This window comes from Mycteria americana, chromosome 1 (assembly GCF_035582795.1).
Source record: "Mycteria americana isolate JAX WOST 10 ecotype Jacksonville Zoo and Gardens chromosome 1, USCA_MyAme_1.0, whole genome shotgun sequence".
Classification (NCBI taxonomy): domain Eukaryota; kingdom Metazoa; phylum Chordata; class Aves; order Ciconiiformes; family Ciconiidae; genus Mycteria; species Mycteria americana.
In genome coordinates, this window is record NC_134365.1 from 164,514,866 (window position 1) to 164,532,675 (window position 17,810).

At 37.9% G+C, this 17,810-nt stretch overlaps 2 protein-coding genes across 4 annotated transcripts in view; one reads left to right on the forward strand and one right to left on the reverse strand.

Moving 5' to 3' along the window:
• Positions 1-11,248, forward strand: part of UGGT2 (UDP-glucose glycoprotein glucosyltransferase 2) — a 92,924-nt gene extending 81,676 nt beyond the window's left edge. For 2 of the 3 annotated variants that reach the window (XM_075526547.1, XM_075526565.1), the window contains 7 exons: positions 40-124; positions 554-736; positions 1,998-2,158; positions 2,461-2,575; positions 6,201-6,317; positions 7,293-7,437; positions 9,487-11,248. In XM_075526547.1, coding sequence (XP_075382662.1) covers positions 40-124; positions 554-736; positions 1,998-2,158; positions 2,461-2,575; positions 6,201-6,317; positions 7,293-7,437; positions 9,487-9,509 — 829 coding nt within the window. In that variant the 3' untranslated portion in view covers positions 9,510-11,248. Of the gene's footprint in view, positions 1-39; positions 125-553; positions 737-1,997; positions 2,159-2,460; positions 2,576-4,967; positions 6,133-6,200; positions 6,318-7,292; positions 7,438-9,486 lie in introns of those variants that run through there. The other variant, XM_075526556.1, reaches the window with a different exon arrangement.
• Positions 1-17,810, reverse strand: part of DNAJC3 (DnaJ heat shock protein family (Hsp40) member C3) — a 157,504-nt gene that overhangs the window by 100,752 nt on the left and 38,942 nt on the right. The window lies entirely within an intron of this gene.

Here is a 17,810-nt window from a genome sequence, read left to right on the forward strand (position 1 = left end):
GTGTATTTGTTTGTTTATTATAGACTTATATTTCCACAGAATTATGATGCTTTCTGTCCTACGTCATACAAAAACACCAGTTAAATTTTGGTTTCTGAAAAACTATCTGTCTCCAACATTTAAGGTAGGAGAAACATCTTCCTTTTATTGATTTTTCTTTAAAATCGTAAGTAGTTTTAAAAAAAATTACAATTGAGTAATTATATAATTAAAATCAAATTTTCACAGTTGGAAATGATCTCTGAATGCATTAAATACAAATAGTTTTTAAAGTCTCATGTGTAAGGTTCTTCTTTTCTGGAACCCAAAGCCCAGTGATATATTATAATAATTTATTCTCTTCTGATAGTCTCCAAGAGCTTGAAAGAAATGCTTTGGATATTTATGTAGCTGAGGATAACGCTAGAACTAAAGAAACATTTAAAAATAATAATTTATGTAGTCAGTAAGGCCAACAGAGCTGCACCTGTGTTGCAACATTCCTTCTTTTTCCTTCTGGGTCCTTGTGTGTCTCATACGTGTGCAGCTAATAGTTTTTTGGTCCTTCTTCTAGGATGTTATTCCTCACATGGCTGAAAAGTACGGTTTCAAGTATGAGTTAGTACAGTATAAGTGGCCCCGCTGGCTTTATCAACAGACAGAAAAACAAAGAATTATCTGGGGCTACAAAATTCTTTTTTTGGATGTTCTTTTCCCTTTGGCTGTGGATAAAATAATATTTGTCGATGCTGACCAGGTAAGAAAAAATAATGCTGTATAAATGTATGAGAAATTAATTTTAGCTTAAATTGATCCAGTTTCATTCCCTGTGGACATTTTGTTCTAATGCTGGTCTTGTAAGACTATTGCAGTTGTACAAGCTGAACCAGTGGTGTTGCAGAATGTGAAATGCAATAATTTCACTTGTCTTTAGTCATGTAGAAATTAAGAGCCTCACCACACTGAGTTGCCCTAAATTGCCTGTGGAGAGAGAAAGGCACCTGGAGAGGTATGTGCAAGCTTAAAGGTGCATTTCACCTAAGGCATATTAGAGTGATTCAGTCTCTGGGCTGATTCTGAGAGGACTTCTCCACTCACTACGGAAGGGGTTTGAGGTGATTAGTTTAGACCATTTGAACAACTTCTAGATGGCTGAAACTTTTCAAGATTTGAAAATCTGTCTCTGTTTTTCTTAAATTTGTATGTAGTCTTTCACTCAGAAATGACTATTGTATAATATACTGAAAGGTAACATGCTGTCTCAAACAGACGAGACATTGAAGAGTCTATCACATGGTTATTAAAAACCTCAGAACAAGTATTACGTGTTTTGGTCCTTTTCTGAAGCTTGAGAATAAATTAAATTTAGATGTAGCAATGCAGACCGCAACTTTCTGCAATTTCAGATGGATACAGTAGTAGTACTGGTTGTCTGTCCCAACTACTGTAAGGATTTCTCTGTACTCCAAAACAGCTAAAACTTTTTTTTTTACCACTGATAAATTAGATTAGTGGGGTTTGATGCAAGAATGATTGATTAGTATAAATGATGATTAGTAAATATAACCTATTTTAAAAAGTACTTTGCTAGATACAAAGATTTTTCAAATTATGCAATAATTTTGGAGTGCCTAAGTTAATGTAACAAAGAGGAAGGATTTTTTAGAAGGGAAATGCTCAGTAGATTTTGAAAGTTATACTTCTGCATGAAGGAATTTAATATTGGGCAACCAGAGACACTGGTCCATAAATTAAAAATACTTTGCTTGTTTTATTTAATTTACTTATTAGATGTGTTCCACAGATGGCCACAGAATAAGCACATATTTTCTTCCTTGAACAATAATTTGGTAAATGTCATTCCAGTGAAACACTTTATCTATACTCCACTGTTGTAGTGTCTCAGGCTTTTTTTAAAAATTAAAATTAAACTTTGGGAAGCTTGCTGCAATAACTACCTTCATATGCACACCTTAAAAACAGTATTAAATTATAAAAATAAATATATTTTTATTTAGATTGTGAGAAGTGACCTAAAAGAACTCAGAGATCTAGATCTAAATGGAGCTCCCTATGGATACACACCTTTCTGTGACAGCCGTAAAGAAATGGATGGATACCGTTTCTGGAAATCAGGATACTGGGCATCACATCTTGGGAAAAGGAAATACCATATTAGGTAGGATAACTCCTTACATATTTTTGTGCAGTTTGTGAATTTGATTAAAACCTGCATCTTGGTATTGATCACTGAGGCATTCAAAAGCAATTGCCCCATAGTCCTTCTCAGCAAGAGATGAATAAGGCATGAATGCTGATGACATACTGGTTTCACTTTTTATTTTAGCTTCAGCTACTTAATTAAAAAAAAACATTCCTTTGCGATGGGAACAGTTTTTGGTTTCTTGTTACTTCTATTAATGTTATCAAAAAGAAGGTGAAACTCCACAAATTTTAATTCTTTTTTTTTTACCTTTGTAGTGCCTTATATGTTGTGGATCTTAAGAAGTTCAGAAAGATTGCAGCAGGAGATAGGCTTCGGGGCCAGTACCAGGCTCTTAGTCAAGATCCAAACAGTCTGTCAAATCTAGATCAGGTATATATGGGTTTAAGCAATTTAGTTTCTATTTTCTTTATCTTTCTTAATATACATGGAATTATTTTGCATCTCTTTATGTATGTTATGTAATTCTGAAACTATTTGCCCTTTACTGATGTTCTAGCAAATTTTCAGGTGTGCATATGAGCACAGTTCAGACAACCAAATAACTATTACTTTAAGTAATTGTTAAATATGAAAAAAAGAGAAAAAAACAGCATAGAGGACAAATGTATTGCACTGCTGCCCTTTATTTGTAGATGTTCTATGTACATTTGTGTTTTTCTAATGATAATCTTATATTCTGATAATGGTAATTATATTCATATTGAACAAGCTCTTTTCCTTCTTTCTTCCTTTTTTCTATTAACATAAATTTAATTTTTGTAAGCTAACTGCTAATGCACTCTAGCGGTTGCTGTACATAGTCACCCTGGGGTGACTGTAGTCTTCATTTATATAGCTCCACCAATTTTTAAAGCTAGATGAGGTAAGTCAGGGTGCAAATCACAAGCAGGTAAGTAGATCCCAGATGTACAGAACGTACTCAAATTTATTTTCTTCTGTGGTAGAGGCTCTTTAACTCAGCAGAAGATTGATAATACAGCTCATGCAATTTCTGCCCAAGTAAATAATAATTTTATTCATGTCTTTGGTGAACTTCAGAAGGCTTAATAAGTCAGATTGTCCCTGCTTTTGTAATTTTCCTTGTGGAATTACTAAAGCACAAAAGGTTCGTTACCTGCCTATAGCAGTAAAGGGATCCTAGAGTAGCAAAGCCCACGTCTCTCAGTGCCTGCATTCCACCCCCTTACTCTGCAAGCGAGTTTCTCTCTAAGTACATTACCACCACTTGCATTTTTTCCAGAAATAAAATTAAAAATTGAGAATAGCAGTTCTTGATACTGGACAAAGATAAGTGGAAGTACAGCCACACTACAAACTCGAACTAGACTGGACACAAGGAGTTGGAGCAGCCTTAAGCTATGACTGTGAAGAGCAAAAGACTGATATAACAACAATAGTCAGATTTCACCTCTCTTTTCTGGACAATAGAAAGAATTACTGGCCCTGTATCGCACACTTAGAGAGCCCTGATGCGATTAACTGTGCTTTTCACACATAGTCTTACCCATATGTACAAGGTGTCTTTCAGAAAGACCTTAAAGATTCAGAAGCTGGTTACAGGGCTTCCACCATAATGCTGCTTCTCAGAAATAGTCATTAGTTTTATCTACTAATATTCTCAAAATATTAATAATGTGTATATTTCCATTTTGAGATTCTGATATTTTCAATGACAGCATTAATAGTTCATAGCATATATCTCTTCTAAATCTGTTGGATCAAATCAAAAGCCGCTTAAGTGTCAGCTACCCGTCCCTCAGCACATCAGTGCTGAGAGCAGATGTTAAGGTAGCTAAATCTTGGCAGACTGGAATTGGAATTACTCTGGAAGGGAAAATATTTCAAAGTAATATTTTCATAGTAATCTGCTTTCTGCCTGTATTGACAGGAATCACTTTGTCTTCGTTGCTTCTACTTACACCAAATGCCAGCATCATTCCTAGAAATCAAAACCACAGTGCAATATATTTTACAAGAGTCCTGGAGAGCTTTTATCTACTGACACGGATGCATTATGACAATTTTTGTTTCTTTTTATTTTTATTTTAAATATCTGGCTGGAGTGCTCACCGCCCTTCTCAAAGAAGCAGCAATCTCAGCGCTTTGCTAACCAGCCAGCACTGCTGCCTTCATGGGTGGTAGTTAAGGTTATGCTAATATAAACCACAGAATAGAAGTAGATAGCGTGGAAAAAAAGGTAATTTTAAATGCCAAGAATAGTAAGTAAAGAACTCCTGGGAGAAAAATTACACATGATAAAAACTAGACTTCCAGTACAGCCTATTTAATTGTTCTTTTTAAAGAGAAGCATGGAAATGTCTATATAAAGATGACAAAATAAATACTTACAGTAATACCAATATTTATACTAATGCCAATTCATTAAAAACTAGGTAATTAACCATCTTTTTCTTTACGTAAAGAATAAAATCAGCAGAAAGGAATGTAAGAGTAGAATCTTTTATTAAGAGGAAATGTTTTTATATTTTTAAATTGAGGTTTTATTTTCTAATAAAGATGCTGCTGTAGTTGAGTCCCCCTTTAAAATTGTGTAGGTTATCTGACTAAATGTGAAAACAGTCGTATTGTAAATCAAATTGAAGAATAACTTTTAAGTGTTGTTTGTGAAAGTCTAGAAGATTTTCATTTCAGCAGTTTACATATTTTCAGTGAACAAGAATTTTAGCTCTGAGAGTAAAAACAATCTGTTCTTGTTCATTTATTTTTCTGATTCGTGAATATTTCCTCTTTGATCTTCCAGATGTATTTTAGTGTTTGTGAGGATAAATCACTTCTGAAAAGATAAGCAACTTCTAGTTTAGATTTTTTATTTTATTTTCTTCTATTTACTTTAAATCCTGGAACTAGCAGCTGTCTTTCTACTTTCTACTCCATAAAAGAAGTAACTCAGGAATTGTGATTTCATTTAGGAAGTCAGAGAGGCACAACAGAAAACCAATCTCTTTTCTCTTGAAATTGAGATGGTGATAAACCATTTATCTTTCAAATATTCATAGAACTGAAGTTTTTCAAAAAATAAAGTATTTAAATTAATGTTGAATGTCTTGACTCTCAGTATACTTATATTTGATGTAATTTTGCTGTACTAATGTCTATATTTGAATTAAATTATATGCTTTTCATAATGCAGCTATATGTGCTATTTTATTCTGTCACATTCAGCAATATGAATTGGCAAAATAAGATGTGACTAATAGTTACTTGAGTACCGACATTTACTTTTTAAACATAATGTAGGGGTTGCACATGTGAAGGAGCTTACGAATGGACCTACCAGTGACACCTGTTATTTTTAACTACGGCCAGAGAATATGCAGCGTATGACTGCCTGAGGTTTTTCCCCCCGTTCAGCAAGATACTGATTCAGAGTTTTCATGATGAGAATACTTGACTATATAATAAAGGTTTAAAAAAAAAAGGGGGGGGGGGGGGGGGAAGGAAATTTTAAGTGAAGTAAGGAAGATAAGCCAGAATAGCAGTGTAATAGCTTTTGCCTTTCACACTCATGTTTCTGGAATCCATTTTCCTAGAAGGCGGCTAAATTTAGAGTAGTGGCGTAATCCTGGATTATATGCTTTTGAGCTTTTTTTGCAAATTTGAGGAATGGAAAAATCGTGAAGTTTTGCTTTAATAATTTCACACAGTCTAATTCTGCTCAGTAGTATTTATAGTTTGACATGCAGTATCTGAACCATAAGTATCAGACAGCAGTATTGCTTACGTGAAGCTAAGCAAGGAAAGACGTAAGTACAAGAAAAAACCTGCTTGAGAAATGAGAGGTGGAATTGGCCATCAAAATTACCATGACTAAGTTTTAAATCTACTTGAAGAAGAACTAGGTGAGCACTTAGACGGAAACGTAAGAACAATTTGCAGAAATGGTAATAAGCAAAGATATTCTACTTAAGTAGTTGCTTGATAACCAGTTACATTAAATTCAGTGCTAATTTATGATTTTACAAAATTTGTACAGGATCTTCCCAATAATATGATTCATCAAGTAGCTATTAAGTCTCTCCCTCAGGAATGGCTTTGGTGTGAAACCTGGTGTGATGATGAATCCAAGAAAAAGGCTAAAACAATAGACTTGGTGAGTTGATTTTGAGTTAAATTAGTTTTATAGATTAAAAACTTTGCTATGATTTCTGAGGCTTTTGAGATACGCGTATGCGATGTCATGGAGGCAGCCTTGCTGGAAGGCACTGGAACACTAATTCCTGTTCCCTACAATACAGCAACTTTTCTCCTTTCCTCTGAGACCTCTCCTGCTTGCTCTGTACCAAATTTGCTTATGTTGAAGCTGAAAACGGTACCTGAAAATCACAAACTTAATAAAAAACATACCAGATTTAATTTCAATATGCTAATGTACATCTTGCATGTCCCTGTGTAACTTTGTCTAAATATTAGTAGTCTTGTGCTAGCTATGTCTCTGCTATCCATATAGTCAGGAGAAAATAAAAGTATTGACAATAAAATGTTTTAAATTATTTAAACAGGGTTTATTTACAATTTGTGTGATTTTTTGATTAATATCAAGGTAAATGACCTTGCACGCTGTCCTTCAATGAAATTGTAAATGCTGAAATTATTGTAGATGTGAAATAGTTTAGAGCAAAGAGATATGTTGGAGATATTTCTGTGAGCTGGTGAGAGATGGCCACATTTACAAAATATGAGAATTTTAGCCAAATATTTAAACTGCTCTGGTGACTAGAATCTATAGTAAATAGCAGTTCTCTGCAAAATATTAAGTTGTGGGGTTTTGCGTAAATGACTTTTTACTGTACTTCTCTAAATTCCTTGTCAAGATTCATGATTTGCTGTTGTTGAGTAGTTGCTGTCTGATGTTAAACTTATTTTTCACTTTGAAATAATTGTAGACCATTTTGAAACATTGTCCTAGTCAACATATGATTATATGGCTAGTTTTTAACAATACTACATATTTGGTGTTCTGCTGTTTATTTTTAGGGACGTTGAGGGGGAGATCACTTAAAGTGCCTTGGAGAGGTGATATTTTCACATTTACCTTGTTTACATCTAGCATGTTTTAAACTTTCAGTGCAACAATCCCCAAACCAAAGAACCAAAATTAAAGGCTGCTGCCCGGATAGTTCCCGAATGGGTTGACTATGACTCTGAGATACGAAAGTTAATACAGCAAATTGAAAAAGAGAAGAAAAATCTAACATTGTTCTTTCAAAAAGGTAATTTACATGGATATTCATCTATCATTTGTGAATTTATCATTCATCGTTAATTCTCTAAAATAAATATTAATATGGTTGAAGATTGCGGTCAGTAGGCACAAATATTTTATTTGTGTAATTTTCCCTGCTCTTAGAGAAATTGTGCAGGTTGTAAGATTTACATGATGCTTCTTTACATAGGAGTTACACTAAGAGGATAAAATCTTTTGTTTCATGCCAAAATCTACAAGAAAATTTTTAGCAGTGCCCTATTCTTAGAGTTCAAACACAACCAACTGTTCCACGTGATCTGAGCCACAAATATTAAATAAAGTACATTAGCTTAGACCTCAGAGAATCTAAAGCTAATGCCTTTTAATTCAGTGTAGTCTGTTAAGCAGTAGGTTACTGAGTCTCTATTAATTCATTAGTTCACAGAAACTTTTTCAATAATTTGAGTCCTCAATGTCAATCACCTGTATTAATTCATCAGTAAGGTATCCCTTACTTATCTTTTCTTCCTTATCTTCTCAGATTGAAATTTGCTTGAAAGCCACTTGCTGTTTAATTTTCTAGCATGGGTTTTACTTTACATTGCTCTTCTAACTTCTTAATCCTATAGAGCCAGCGCACGTTCAAAGTACAAAATGTGAGAGAATTAAAAAATAAAGGACAAAAGCTGTACATGAGAATATCTTAGTAAGGTTAAAAGCCTCCTTCCCTCCGAAACAAAGAACTGCTGAACACTGAACCATCATGATAAAAGTTACAGCTGAAATGCACCAGTTCAGCAAGCACTGTTTGTCTCAGCATCTCTCACTCTGGGCTTATCTACCCGGGGTCTTTCTGCACCTGACTGAGCAGAACAGTCTCCGTCACTTTCTCCGTACTGCCCAGATTTGCAGCCATGGTCTCTGCACCTGGCTACTTGTGCTCCCCTCCTTTCAGGTTTTACTCCTCCTCTTCAGAAATTTCCATGTTGCTCGCTCTGTCTTCAGACCATAGTTTACAGGCTTCCTCACCAGTCTTGGTATCCGGTCCCATTATTTCCTCTCCTGTAGCTCTGTGTCCCTGTACGCGCCACCCAACAGCTGCCGAAACCCAGGTGCATATTGGCAGCTTTCTTCTCGGCTTTGCCCAGGCCAGAAGGGAGGGGAACGGAGAACAGAGAAACTGGGAGTCTTTCTAAACTGGAGTCAGTGGGCAATGTAGGTAGGATGTCCTGGGAGGTCTCTTGAGCTGCTCTGAGCCGCTCTTTTCTAATATGTTATCGCACGGCAAAGTTTGGGCAGTGTTTCACCGGGATAGCAACAGGCATATATGCGCCAGTTCAAATCCCTGCCGCAAGACGTGGGAACGCTACAACTTCCCAAATTAGAAATGAACAGAATGCTGTCATGGACAAACAGGTGTATTTTTCCTAACTTGTGGTGTCAGAACACACTAAAATAAATTTGATGTTAGCAGACACCTGACGTGTAAACAATTATTATTAAGGATTGGCAAAGTTAGAAAGAATGGAAAACATGATCTTACAGCAGGATATGGCAGGCAGCTTTCATAGTAACTGTATTACAGTGCTATGCTTGGTAATATCTAGTGTACCTATGAAAAAAAAAATGAATTTACAATACAAATGGTGTTTTAGTTTACAAATAGATTTTGGTTTAATTTTGTACTAAAATTGTTTTAAACTGAGTTAAACAGCATGAGAAAAATACCCACTCTTATAGGACTTCCAATAAGACTTGACTAAGACTGGAATGTGAAACAAAAAAAGGTGATCTTAGCTCTCAAGGTTGAAGAAAAAAATTAGCAGATAAATATTTAAAAGACTCGAGTCAGGGAACAAATTCACTTTTCATTATAAAGAATTCTTAGTAGTTTTTATCCTTTGTGAAAGCTTATGGTCAACTTTTAGTGAGGCTCTAAAAATGAAGTTCATGTTGCTGAACTGACTGACTAGCAGTAAATAGAAAGTAAAGGGCTTTCTCCACATTTTACAAAGCTAGTCATTAAGTCTTTATATAATTGGGTTTTTATAAATTTTTTTTCCTTTGGTTACAGGTATTAAGCATGATGAACTTTAGCACAGCCTGTAAACAGCAATGGTGACAGCCCACTAGTCTTCTGCAAAAGACTGAACGGAAGTTACGACGGTTACATTGGCACTACTTGTAACATTCTGTAATGTGAAGTCAAATATTTTATAACTTATAGTGTTATTTAAAAAGTTTTAAATGAAATACAAAAACAGAAGAGAGAAATCCACAGGTACTTGATTTTTTTTGTTTTAACCAGTGTAGAGTAGCTTTCCTAACTTCTTTGGTTTTCTTTTCTTTCTCTAAAAGACAGTTTGCCCAGAGGATTTTACAATATAAAGATAGATGTGTTTGTTCAACTCTTCAAAGATACATTGTGTCAGCCTGGAGGAGGACACATACATTCAATACATACATGAAAACTGGTTTGTGCATATTACATACATTAAGCTAATGTATTTAAATATAAAGGATTTTGATTATACATCCATAGTTTTGTCCCTGGAGAAATGCTGTAGTCACAAGAAAAAATCTCAGTGTAGCAAAGATACTACATTAAAAAAAAATAGCTTGTGTAATTTAGACCACACAAATCTAAGTCAACTTTGAAGCTTACTAAAGCAAGGAGTGTCATTTTTCATTGATTATGCAGGATTGCTGCACTCAATTTAAAATAATCATTTTTGATTCTTAGGCTCCTTTTGGTCAATTAAATAGTGTGTCGTAAAATTCCATTTGTGTTTTGGTTAAGATGATTTTCCAACCAGCATACAATGTATCAGGAGGTCAGTACCTGAAAGCTGTTTCCACTCAGTTTTGATTATCATAATTCTGTTTAGAATTTCAAATAAAATAATAAAATACTTGAGTAACTTTGAGTATCAGTGGTGTCTCCTGTAATTTTCTAAATATGTACTCACAAAACTATTGCTCTAATGGGCTACTGATAATTTGATCCCACAAAAATTAGCAGGGAAGAATTCTTGCAATATATGTATTTGAAAGTAGGAAATTTGTTTATTAAACTGAAATCTAGTGCCTTAAATACATACGCTGTTGCTTAGGCTGTGCTGGTTTCAAAATAGATTGGATATGACCACAAATTCTTATAGGAACAGCTTAAATGCAGTCTTTCAGTCTAAATGCTTATAATTATAAAAGATAAGGTAATTTGCACTAAGTGGGTGAATCCATTGTGAGTTGCATAATATTTCCATACCAGCAAATAATTTAATAATTAGTAGGAAAAATGAAGCATATTTTGTATGTGCTGTCATTGTCCTCAGGTGCAGCATATTTAAAACTGCATACTGTAAGAGCAAGTATTTAAAATCATGCTTTGCCGACATTTTTCAAGTCTTAGTAATATGAGACATGCAACATTTTTTTACATATTTATGTATTTTTTTGTTGTATTACCTTTACGTGTTTTGAACAGTTTTAACATGTCACATACGGATTTAAAAGGTCTGTTGCGGGCATTTTCTTTGTATGAAGTACCCAGTGAAGTATTTCCTGTGTAACCCAATAGCAACAATCAGTTACTAGTAATTTCAGTTCTCTTGAGCTATCCCACTTCACTGCAATACCCGTTTTGTTATAATTAACATAATTACTTCAGGATATCAGGCAGCAAGTCAAACATATTGGAACACAGAACTTAAAGTTGGTATTTTTATACTATATAGATGGACTTATAATTGACTTAGCAGATGTATATGCACCATTACTATAAATTCAATGTGTAACAAGGAAACAACTGATAATGCCATATCAGAGAAGGAAAACCCCAAACCATTAGTCAACTGCTTGCTGCTTTTTTTCTTTGTGTGTGGGGTTTTTTTTTCCATCTGCTTCCATCCTGCTGCTTTACTCTGCAGCAGCATCTCACATTGATCTGCCTTGGAATATCATGCTTGAAGCGTACACTGGAAAGCTTTTCTTTAAGCCAGAAGTTACAGGTTCTGTAAGAAAACTTAGTTCTCTTTAACTATGATTATCTGTGTGGGAAATTTGTGTTATGCAGCATAAAAAGTGGATAATTTATGCACTGATTTCTTGTTCATTTTATCTGTAGCATCCTGTTCTTTTTAAAATTGGATTAGTTCTACAGGCTTTAAAAAAGAAATACCTCTTTAAATACTATTTCCTTGAGATTACTTAAATGATTAGAATATAATTTCTTAGAAACATAATTTGCTGGAGATATTTTGAAGATTTAGAAGGTTTCATGCCATTTTCTACAGTGTTGTATATATTTGTAAAAAAATGTTTTACAGCCTTTCTTTTTCCTGCCTAATAATATTTTGAAGGAAAGCTCTTTTTTGAAATGATGTATTGGTTTATAAAACAAAGAGGTCCGGCAAATATTATTAACTACTTTTCAAAGATCTCTTTAAAGCAGCACTTTGGTTCATTAGCATATCATTATATTTTTTAATACTAAAGCAATGGCTTGTATATGTTGTACAAAATATTAAAGGTGCCACTGGAGAAAAAAATAATTCTTTTCCGTTCTCTTATTTTGTATTATACAATAACCATTAAATGCTTGGTTAATAGATCCAAGGCAAAAAAATTGCAACAAGTCCTCAAACGTCTTCAAAGTGAAGAAAGTGTGCTGGGATGTTCAAAACTAGGAATCTGCTGTAGGGTGAGAACTTACTGAGAGATGCAGAGAGAGCTTACTTCTAGTTTCCAACCTGCGTGCTCTGCCCTGTGAAAGGGAAGAAAACGCATCCTGGATTATAGGGGTGTTACCGAAACCTGGTTCAAATCAGTAAATAAGCAAAGTAATATTTGAACTGTTCAAATGAAGAGTTTATACAGTTTATATTCATATTACAGTGTCTTTTCTAGGTCTTAATCTTCTTAATATCAACTTGTAAGTTTAACAGAAAATGAACAAACTAGACCTTAGTGCAGTATTGTTGACGAGCCAGAGCTTTAGTATTGAAAATATTTCTCAGTAAGGTTCCTTTTAACCTTTTTCCTAAATCAAGCACTTGCCTTCACACCGAGACTTCACAGAATCATAGAATACCAGGTTGGAAGGGATCTCAAGGATCATCTGGTCCAACCTTTCTTGGCAAAAGCACGGTCTAGACAAGATGGCCCTGCACCCTGTCTAGGTGAGTCTTGAAAGCATCCAATGTTGGGGAATCCACCACTTCCCTGGGGAGATTATTCCAATGGCTGATTGTTCTCACTGTGAAAAATTTTCCTCTTGTGTCCAATCGGAATGTCCCCAGGAGTAACTTGTACCCATTACCCCTCATCTTTTCCATGTGACTCCTCGTAAAAAGGGAGGCTCCATCTTCTTTGTAGCCACCCTTTAAGTACTAGAACATGGTGATAAGGTCTCCCCTCAGCCTTTTCTCAAGGCTGAACAAACCCAGTTCTCTCAGCCTTTCCTCATATGGCAAGCTTCCCAGTCCTTTGATCATCTTTGTGGCCCTTCTCTGGACCCTCTCCAGCCTGTCCACATCTTTTTTGCACAGCAGGGACCAAAACTGAACACGGTATTCCAGGTGTGGCCTGACAAGCTCTGAGTACAGTGGGATAATGACTTCTTTATCTCTGCTGGTGATGCCCTTGTTCATGCAACCCAGCATCCTGTTGGCTTGTTTTGCCATAGCAGCACATTGTTCACTCACATCGAGCCTGTTGTCCACCAGGACCGCCCAGATCCCTTTCCACAGAGCTGCTCCCCAGCTGGGTAGATCCCAGCCCTGCTGCACTCCTGGATTATGTTTTCCCAGGTGCAAGATCTTACACTTGCCTTTGTTGAACTTCATAAGGTTCTTGTTAGCCCACTCTTCCAGCCTATCCAGGTCTTCCTGCAGGGTGGCTCTCCCTTCCAAAGTGTCCACTTCCCCACTCAGTTTGGTATCATCGGCAAACTTCATCAGGGTACACTTGATCCCATCATCCGCATCACTTACTTACGAAGATACTAAACAGTGTTGGGCCCAATATCGATCCCTGGGGGACCCCACTTGTGACAGGTTGCCAGTTTGAAAAGGAGCTATTTACCACCACCCTCTGGGTGCAGCCTGTCAGCCAGTTCCCCAGCCACCGCATGGACCACTTGTCTAGACCACAACGCATCGGTTTCTGTGGAGGAGGCTGTGGAAAACTGTATCAAAAGCCTTGGAGAAATCCACATAGATAATGTCCACCGCTCACTTCACATCAACTGAGCAGGTTACTTTGTCATAGAAGGCAATCAGGTTTGTCAAGCACGATTTGCCCTTGGTGAATCTGTGCTGGCTTTTCCCAATCAAGTGCTTCATTTGACTTGTGATAGCCCCCAGGAGGATTCATTCATAAGTTTCCCAGTGACTGAAATAAGACTGATGGGCCTATAGTTTCCTGGATCCTCCTTTAAGCCCTTATAGATTGGGAGTGACATTAGCTGCCTTCCGGGACATCCCCCAGTCTCCACGACTTCTCAAAGATTATGGAGAGCAGCCTCACAACACTATCCGCCAGCTCTCTTAACACTCTTGGGTGGATATTGTCAGGGCCAATAAATTTGTAGGGGTCAAGCCCCTGTAATAGTTCACATACCAACTCTTCCTTCACTGGCAGTGAGTCTGTGTTTGCATCAACCTGGATTTTTACTCCCAAGGCCTGGGGCCCTACAGTGCTGGTAAAGACAGAGGTGAAGAAAGCGTTGAGACCCTCTGTCTTTTCAGCGTTGTTGGTGACTAGTTCACCTCTCTGTTTAGCGGGCCAATATTTCCTTCTGTTTCTGCTTGTTGTTTACATAGCTGAAGAACCCTTTCTTGCAGTTTTTGACATCTCTAGCCAATTTCTACTCAAGCTGAGCTTTTGCTTTTCTAACTGCCTCTCTGCACACCCTGGCAATGCCCTTGTAGTTCCCAACAGGTATTTGTCTGCTTTTCTATCCCTGGTATGCTTCCCTTTTGGTTTTGAGCAGACTCAGAAGCTCACAGTTAAGCCAAGGGGGTCTCTTGCTCCACCTACTTCCCTTACCCTTAAAGGGGATGAACTATTTTTGTGCTGCCAGGAGAGTGTTCTTGAAAAATTCCTGGCACTCGCTAGCTCCTTTATCCTCCATGGAAGCTCCCCACAGAATCCCTCCCAACTGAGCTTTGAGCGAGCTGAAGTTTGCTCTTGTAAAATCTAAAATCTTTGTCTTAGTACTAATCTTCAGTGTGCTCAGCAGGATCCCAAACTCCGCAATATTGTGATCACTGCAGCCAAGGCTATCACTAACCGAGATATTACAAAGCAGATTTTCTTGGTTTGCGAGTAGCAAGTCCAGCAGTGCCTCATTCCTGGTTGGCATATCTAACATTTGTGGGAGGAAGCAGTCCTCTACGCGTTCCAGGACCTCGACGGATGACATGTGAGCTGCTGTACTGTTCTTCCAACAACTGTCTGGGTAGTTGAAGTCACCCATAAGAACCAGGTTCTGTTGACCCAAAGCTTGTTTAAGTGACCCAAATATTGCTTAGTTGGCCTTATCATCTTGGTTTGGAGGTTGGTAGCAGATGCCTACTGTAAGATCACCCTTGGAGACAACCCCTCTGATCTTGACCCAGAGGCATTCAATAGGGCTTCCACAGCCACCGTAGTTGACTTCTATACATTCACCGTTCTCCTTAACATAGAGCATGACTACTACTCCTCCTCTTCTTCTTCTTCCCTGCCTGTCTTTACAAAACAGCCTACAGCTATCCATCACAATCATGTGATGTGAAGTCATGTGAGTTCTCCCACCATGTTTCAGTTATTCCTATGATGTCATAATTTTTCTGACTGGGTGCAGAGTTCCAGTTCCTCCTGTTTGTTCCCCAGGCCACGTGCATTGGTATACATACAGTTGAGGAGGTTGGTCTTCTGGTTCTTATCTTGGGAAGCAGCTAAGGAACATCTGTCACTGCCCTGGCTGGCCTGGCTTATTCCCCAGTTGGTTGCAATGGCGTGAGTGTTGCCACTTTGGACCCCGTCCCCAGAGTCCTTCAGTTTAAAGCCCGCCTCACCAAGTTGGCCAGCCTCCTGCCAAAGATTCCCTTGCCTCTTCTAGACAGCTGGATCCCATCCCTCCCTAACAGGCTGTAGTCATCAAAGAATGTCACATTGTCATAAAAGCCAAAACCCTCACGATGGCACCAGCCACGAAGCCAGAAGTTGATTTGCATTATATGTCTATTTCTGGCTGCACCCTTTCTTCTAACTGGTAAAATAGAAGAAAAGATAACTTGGGCACCAATACTTTTTGCTTGCAGCCCCAGGGCTTTGTAGTCTTCCTTGATTCTGCCCAGGTTCTGGCTTGCAGGGTCATTTGTGCCCACATGAAAGAGCAGCAATGGATAGTCACCTGTGCTCATGACAAGTTGTGGCACCCTCTTGGCAGCATCTCAGACCTTAGCTCCCAGAAGGCAGCATATCTCTTGTGACTCCCTGTCCAGCCAGCAGATAGGTGCCTTAGTGCCCCTTAACAGAGAGTCACCCACCCTGAGCACTTGTCATTTCTTTGTGCAGTATCCACAGTGTGCTGCTGGTACAGTTTCTCCTTGCAGACCTTGTTCGTGGGTGTCTACAGCTGTTAAAGCTTCATCTCTGTTTTTTGGTTGTAATGCTGCTTTACCTTTCCAAGGTACATAGATGGTTTCTTCGTTCCTGCTTATGCTTTGTCATTATGCTTTGTCCTTTGTTCAAAGTCTGGATTTAAGCATACGCAAGAAAATCTGAGTGGAAGTACTGAAACATTTGTTGACAGGGAAGCAGTATCTTTTATTATATTAGATCAAATCCTCAACTGGTTTAATCCAGCATCATGTCTCTACTACATCACATAGTGCCACGTGTGGGATAATCTGCCTGCCAGCGTGACTGTGGGCTGCCATCCAGCATGCATTGTTTTCTCTAGTATCTATTTTTCAGCAGCTACTTTTAGAGTGACATACTGCCTCTTTTGTTGCCCTGAGGGGAATACCCCTTGTACACCACACTGAAGTCTGGTCTCTCAAGCATTAGCTCCGGTGACTATGTAACACAGACCGATGAAAAGGGTCCTCAGCAGTGGGGAGTCCGTACCCTGCTCCTCTCAAGGAAGGGCTGCTTCAGGGGGCCAGAGACCCAAAGCTACTTTTGCACCGATTTGGTGAATATCACCTTTTTTTCCCCACTTCTTCTGAGCCTCATTCAGATGCACTCTTGCTCTGCATGGATTCAAATCCCCCTGAAGCAGAGGGGTCCAGGATGTCAGATCTCCCACTGCCTGAGAGGGTGTGCTCACAGTGAGGCTATCCTTTCATTCTGCACGTCAGCCACACCAACTGTGTGCTGAAAGTCTCAATTTGGTTTGTGAATTCCTCTCCTAAAGGCAGGAGTCACACAGTTATAGCCACAATCAGTATTGCTGAACCTAAATCTCTCCCTACTGATAGAGATCTTGGTTCTTTTACCTTTGAATCCTCATTCTTTCAAATGAAACATTCTGGCAGCTTCTTTTCATACATTGCCAGAAGTCTTGAAAAGAATGTCACAGAAATAGCTTACTCCACTTACAGTCATCAGTGTGGCACTCTGGACCAGATTTTGGGCTCTGACAGCTGTAAAATGCAGATGTGTAGATGGTTTTCGTCCTTTGCTAAACACAAATTTCTTTCTATTCATGGCTTAAAAACAGAATAAATCAATGCTGCACTTATTAAAAAAAGCTCTAAAGACATGCATGAAAAAGACATTAATAAAAATTGTGTAATTACTTACAAGGTTGCCAACCTTTTATTATCAGACAATTATTTTCTTCCTTTGCAATAGATAATGGTTCTATATAGATGAATATATATAAAATTGCAAGCCTGAAAGTGCTCAGTCTCTCTTTTTATCTACCCCTTTGAGGTGCTTTATCTCCAAGGATACTGTACTGTAAGGTCAGAGTTTCCCAGCCTAGCGCAGCAGGACTGAGCAGCATGTAGACGTTGCCTAGCAGACAGTAACCAGATTTGCACCTTGTGAAAGGGCTGGGGTAGACAGCTGGTAGTACAAACTGCAGCCTGAGCTGATAGATTTCTTGAAGAGAGACTGTTTTTGCTTGCAGATCCTTTCCTTTCAGGGCAGAATGGTGCAGGTGAGAGAAGCAACCAAAACTTCTCCCTTAAAGGGGCCTAAAAACAAAGACACTTTCAGCAGGGTCATTTTTTCTCCACAAGTTCAGTTCTGAGAAGCCAGCTTTCAAACATGGTTCCTTTCAGTTAACTTGACATATTGACTCTGTTTTTAAGTTCCACTTCCAGGCATGTAACTGACTGACAACACATGGCCAAGTTGACTCACACCTCCTTTCGTGTAATGCATCTTCTCTGAAAT